The sequence below is a fragment of the Triplophysa rosa genome, linkage group LG2 (assembly GCF_024868665.1).
Source record: "Triplophysa rosa linkage group LG2, Trosa_1v2, whole genome shotgun sequence".
Classification (NCBI taxonomy): Eukaryota; Metazoa; Chordata; class Actinopteri; order Cypriniformes; family Nemacheilidae; genus Triplophysa; species Triplophysa rosa.
Window position 1 is genome coordinate 22,689,129 of NC_079891.1, and position 6,431 is coordinate 22,695,559.

Here is a 6,431-nt window from a genome sequence, read left to right on the forward strand (position 1 = left end):
ACAGTGTTTAGGGAGCGTCTCAAAAAGATGAGCTTAAATTGCTCTGTGTGCAGTGCAGGGCTCATAATGATAAAATAATATTAAGACAGCAACAAAGAAGGCTTTGTTAAGCTTGCATGGCTGTTTATAGGCATCCGAATGGATGATTGATGCAAGCAAGATTCAGGAAGTAAGGGGGTGCTCTGACCAATGAGAAGACAGTGTTTCTTCCAAATATTAATATTTGGTCCATTTTGAAATGGTGCCGTGTGAAAGCGAACCAAACCAAGAAGAAAATACTACACTGTAACAATTTTACTTGTTTCTGAAGAAAACACCTTTAAGGTTGTAACACACCGGACGAGAAGCAAAGCACCATGCCATGTTTATAAAAACAGCACATTAACATAAAAAAGTCCTTATAGGCTACATAATTGATTCTAGCATAGAAATAACAGATGCAATAAATCATTAGCAATTTTACCAATGTGACACAGAGCGTATTTATAGATTAACATTTAAAAGCCACCTATTGTTCAATAAAACTAGTATGAAAATGAGCTAAAACTGGCCCATCTTGCATCATGAATAAACTTTGGACATGAGCTTGTGCATACAGACTGTGCACGTCTGGTGTGCGATACCGGCGAGTTGTCAAACCGCCTTCATTACTGTCAATCACTACTGTACAAGGAAATCAGAGTAACTCTTTTCAAATTCTGTGTCCATCATATACAACAAGATTTTCAAATCTGTCAAATCCAACTCCAGATTCATAAAGGAGCCATGCAGTCTAATCTATCTAAATGAACAACAGACTGCACGGTGCAACAGATCTTCAATTCATTTGAACATTTCTTGGTAGATCTTACATGTAAAATTATAAATTCATTCTGTGCTTTGAATGATCCCCTATTGCAATTAAAATTGAAGGAATGTGTCACACAGATGTGCTGGAAGACACTAGTCGCTGAAGTCGTGCTTTCTCTAGCTCCAACATGGAAATCTGTAGATTTTGTTGAATCACCTCCTGCGTGGAAACACACAACCCAGTCAACACGATGATGTCACAGTGATCTCACAATGATGTCACCATGAGCTTTCAGAATACTCATGATGAGGTCAAAATGTAACCTCACAGCAAACTCACACAAACTGTGTGCTCAAACTGTGATCTAACTCTTGTACTGTGAGCTTAGAGGTTTAGATGTGACTGGTTTGTCATTTGAAGTCACCATTATGTTGATGAGTGTTTGACTTAGTTGAGCTCTTGACTCTACAGTGTTTGTCATCTTTTCCTCTGGCTGCTGGAACTGTGTGTTTACTGTATAGAGCACAGCCGTTATATTGAGTAATGGCAAAGAGTCTTTGATGATAGTATGATCATGGGTAAATGTTGAGGAGAAAACTGTCAGTTTGTGTGATAGTACAGAGTGAGATTCTGCTGGTTTGACATAATCAGATAATTCAAAGGTCTTTTAAATGCATTATGCACATATTTATTGGAACAAATTGTTTACACACAAATACATCAAGAATCAGCATATTAAACTCAACAATCAGCAGAATGAAAACTTCACGGTGCAATGCATGCTGGGTAACATCACTGTTTAAAACTCATTCATGACTCCCAGCATGCACTGCGCATGAAGCTTCTCAGTTTATTCTTACCATTGTTGAGGTTCATACACTGAGTCTTGATGTATTTGTGTCTTAATTATAAATTGTTGCAATGTTTATGTGTATAATTAATTTAGAAGACCTTTATAATATTTGTTTTCAAAAGAGCTGAATCTCACTGTAGCGGGTTCGCTAGGGTAAGGAAGGAAGAGGACGAGGTTGGCGAGTCTGACACGAACTTTTATTCCACACGAAACAACAAAAATTAAAGTAAACAGCACATAAATCCACGGCTTTTCCTTCAGCCTGGTTTCAGACGATCCACGTCTAAGAAAGTCCTCCGTTCTCTCCCGAGAGGTTTGGTAACGTGGCAGTCCGAGTCTCGTCCGTCTCTCTCTCCCGATTGTGCCTTCCTCGGGTGTTTATATTGTCTCCCCGCGCCCTTACTGGAACGAGAGACAGGTGTTGGCTGTTTGCAATTACTCCACTCACTTACCGCTCTTCTCCTAGCTCTCTCTCCTGCCGCATCCCTCGCTACACCACGCCCCCCTCGCCACACTCACTCTCTACTATCACACATTTGGCAGCACAACACTGTTCTCCTCAACATTTACCCATGATCATACTATCATCAAAGACTCTTTGGCATTCCTCAACATAACGGATGTGCTCTATACAGTAAAAACACAGTTACAACAACCAGAGAAAGAGATAACAAACACTGTAGAATCAAGAGCTCAACTAAAGCAAACACTCATCAACATAATGGTGACTTCAAATGACAAACCAGTCAAAACCTCTAAGCTCACAGTACAATAGTTAGATTACAGTTTGAGCACACAGTGAGTTTGCTGTGAGGTTACATTTTGACCTCATCATGAGTATTCTGAAAGCTCATGGTGACATCATTGTGAGATCACTGTGACATCATCGTGTTGACTGGGAATGTTTGTAACACTGTTAATAAATGGGACTGGACAATAATTCATACAGTAGACATCTGACCTTGACCAGCGTGGTGTTGGTACATCGGAGAGCCCAATCTGAACCTCCTGTTTCCTCTGGAGCTGGATGACTCCTTAAACTAGTGTCGCTCATCAATGTACCCAGACTCCCATTGACACGCTGCAAACATGACCGCAAAGCACAAGAAACCCTGCCCTGTAATGGTACAAGTGCATAATTTAAAAAAGCTCCTCGTTCTGACAATATTTAATTAGATGAAACTTCTATTTGGAAAAGTGCAACTAGTACAATTCTAATTTTAACAAAGATGTATAATGTACATACACGTGGTGACACCAAGTGAGACGTGCAGGGTTTATCATAAACATTCACTTTTCAGAGAACCATAACATTGACACAATATCAGGAGACATTCTAGAACCACTCATTGCATATTTTTACCTCTCTCTCGTGATATCCTGTGCTTGAGCTACTTTGCCTTTGTGAGTTTAGCTTCAGTCGGCTCTGATACCACAGCTGTGCCTGTTCCAGAGCCTGCAGTCCAGCCCACAGGCTGTCCTTTTCTCTTTCCAAATCTTGCCGTCTCTTGAGCTAAGAGACACAGGTGAACTGTAAGTGCGACATCTTTATGTAGTCTAACTGATTAGCAACTGACTCAAAATAATCCAGAACACAATAACCAATTTGTGAAATAATTCTTTGTATTCTGGGCAGAGGTTGAATTGTAAAGAAAATCGAAGGGGCTGTTGTGATCCAGTTTGGTGATTTTCAGTTTTATACAGTAGGTGGTGCTGTTAATCTTCTGAAAAAGTGAAGAGTTTACAGATCCAAAGCAAGAAAATTGCTTTTGATCATCTTTCTAAATCCGATCTGGTCGAAGTCTAGCCTTACTACATGATATAGCAAACCGTCTCCCAGATTATTTCTGGCTCCGCACCAGCCGTCCAACCTGCGAACAGAGGGCGGGCTGAGAGCCGTGACGTAGACGCTAAGCGCCTAATTTAAGATTGTAGTTAGGGAAATCTAAAACGACAGCGGACATGGAGACACGGGATGCTATTCGCTCTGTTGTGGAGAATATTCCCGGCATTTGCCAACTGAAGCCCGAACAAGAAGAGTGTTTGGTTCACATTTTGAATGGAGGTTGGCCCTACTCCCGACAGGTTTTGGGAAAAGTTTAATTTATCAACTGTTACCGATCGTCAGCGAGAAACTGGGGAGGCCAAAGTCCGGCAAGGCGATAATTGTGATTTAACCCACCTCGGTGACACTGCTCCGTGATGGCAAGTCTGTGATGTTGTTACATTAATGTACCGCTAGGTGGCACTTGATCTACTTGAGTTGCATAGAGATGCAGAGAGAGAAGAGAGAAGGAGAAGTTGAGATATGCTGAGCTGGTATGCATGTGATCCTGAATGTGATAGCCGTGAATAAATATAGCAGGCTCACCGGGACAAGGCAAAAAAGGATTGGGAAATGGAGCACTTACTGAAGCCATCCTCAGAAAATGTTGTAAAAAACGTCCTCGTCGCCAATTTTGTTATGTCTTAATGTAGACAAGAAGCTGGAGGCTGTAGATTCCTTTCAGTAACTTTATTCACGGCTATCACATTCAGGATCACATGCATACCAGCTCAGCATATCTCAACTTCTCCTTCTCTCTGAATGAACTGTTGTTTATATTTGGGTCAGTTCTGCTTTATTTGTTTAGTTTTTGGCTGACATGCAGCATTGCTTTGGCTTGCTTGTGGCCCAAACCTGGCAAACAGGAGCGGTCCACCCAAGTGCCATCATTCCATGCGGTATGTGGGCCAGATGAGGGGTTATGGGGAGTAAGGTGTGGGCCGGATTTGGGCCGCAACGATTTGCTGGTTTGGTTGCTATCTGGGGAAGGTCAGAGATTGTTTTATATACTGCCCAATACCAGTGACGATCTAGCTGATGCTATTACGGCTTTGGAACAACACTTCATTCCGAAAAGAAATGTGGTCGTGGAAAGACATGCTTTCAGGAAACGCATACAGAGGATAGATGAAAGATAGTACGATACATTGCTGCATTAAGAGATTTAGCGACTACTTGTGAATTTGCTGACAATCTTGACGATATGTTGCGTGATCAACTTGTTGAAAATATTGCTAACCCTCGCATTAGTGAAAGATTATTAGTGGAATCTAAATTGACACTGGAGACTGCAATTACAATTGCCACACAGCTAGAGACCGCTGATGCTCAGGCGAAATCGTTGGCTACGAGTAACTTCGCTCCAGTTCAAGCTGTACATGCCACTCCTGCTTCTGGACGACAGCGTCCTAAGGCAAAAATTAAAGCACGTACCTCATGAAAACAACCTGCTTCTGCTCCGTCAGCTCGAACATGCTTTCGCTGTGGCTCTGCTGGACATCTTGCAAATGCGCAGAACTGCCCCGCTGCATCTGCTAAATGTAAGAATTGCAATAAGATTGGACATTTTTCACGAGTCTGCCGTTCTGCTCCTACTCATTCAGTGCATTCAGTTAAATTGCCAGAGGTCTGTATTTTCGATCTGCCTGGAGCGACTGATCGTCTGATGTGTGAAGTGACCGTACATGCCTCACCTACTGCTACCCCTGTGTCTCTTCAACTTACTGTGGACTCTGGTTCGTCTGTGTCCATCCTGCCGAAACAACTGTATGAACAGCATTTTCGCACTGTGCCGTTGCAAGCCCCTGCTGCCCGTTTAGTTACTTACTTACAAGAGCCGATTTCAGTACTAGGATGTTTATCTGCTACGGTCACTAAATATGGCATCACCTGTCCTGCACACTTCTTCATTGTCGACACTGGCACTGCTTTGCTAGGCATGGATCTGATTAAGGGACCTCAGCTGCAATTTACTGGACACACTGTGCTGCCGTCGGCACAATCCGCTCCAGTCTGTGCTCTCCCCACTTCTCCATCACAGCGTGCTGCATTAGGCTGTGTGAACAACTTCACGCACAAGGTGAACATTTCTGACTCTGTACCCCCTGTCAGATGCAAATTGCGTCGCTTACCTTTCTCCATGAGAGATGCTGTTTCCGCAGAACTGGAACGTCTCTTACAGGCTGGTGTGATTGAACGGATTGATTCTTCTCCATGGGTTTCTCCGATTGTTGTGGTCCAAAAGAAAACGGGGGGATCCGCATGTGTGTGGACTTGCGAGGGCCCAACAAGGCAGTTATAGTAGACAGCTACCCATTGCCACACATGGAGGAGATGATGACATTACTGCAAGGTGCGACTGCGTTTTCAACTATAGACTTGGAAAGTGCATACCATCAGGTACCTCTTCATGAAGATTGCCGGGACCTCACTGCTTTTCTTACACACGAGGGCCTCTTCAGATTCTGCAGGGTACCTTATGGCTTGGCGTCTGCTCCAGCTGCATTCCAAAAGATGATGGTCATCATCCTAAAAGGAATCCAGAACGTTGCAAATTATCTGGACGACATCATCGTGTGGGGACGCTCGCTGCAAGAACATGATCAAGCGCTAGAGAAGGTGATGCAACGTCTCAAAGATGCTGGGTTGGTGTTGAATGAGTCAAAATGTCAATTCAGAAAACAGAGCTTGAAGTTTCTAGGCCACATGGTGACGTCGCAGGGTATTCAGTTGGATCAGGAACATCTATCTGCAATAATCGATGCACCTGCACCAACGGATGCTGTTCAGTTGCGTTCTTTGCTGGGTCTTCTCTCCTGGTACAACAAATTCATTCCTAATTTCGCTTCCGTGGTGATGCCTCTGCGTGAGTGCTTGAGAGATGAGAGTGGATTTCGCTGGTCTGATGATGCTCAACAAAGCTTGGATGATGTGAAGAAGCTGCTGGTTCACAGTCCTGCGCT

General features: G+C 43.3%; 1 protein-coding gene across 1 annotated transcript in view; it reads right to left on the reverse strand.

The window, feature by feature from the left end:
* Positions 1-1,403: 1,403 nt before the first annotated feature.
* LOC130546394 (uncharacterized) overlaps positions 1,404-6,431 on the reverse strand; it is an 8,498-nt gene continuing 3,470 nt past the window's right edge. Inside the window, exon 2 of the mRNA XM_057321661.1 lies at positions 1,404-2,045. Within this exon, the coding sequence (XP_057177644.1) occupies positions 2,043-2,045 (3 nt within the window). The 3' untranslated portion in view covers positions 1,404-2,042. The remainder of the gene's footprint in view (positions 2,046-6,431) is intronic.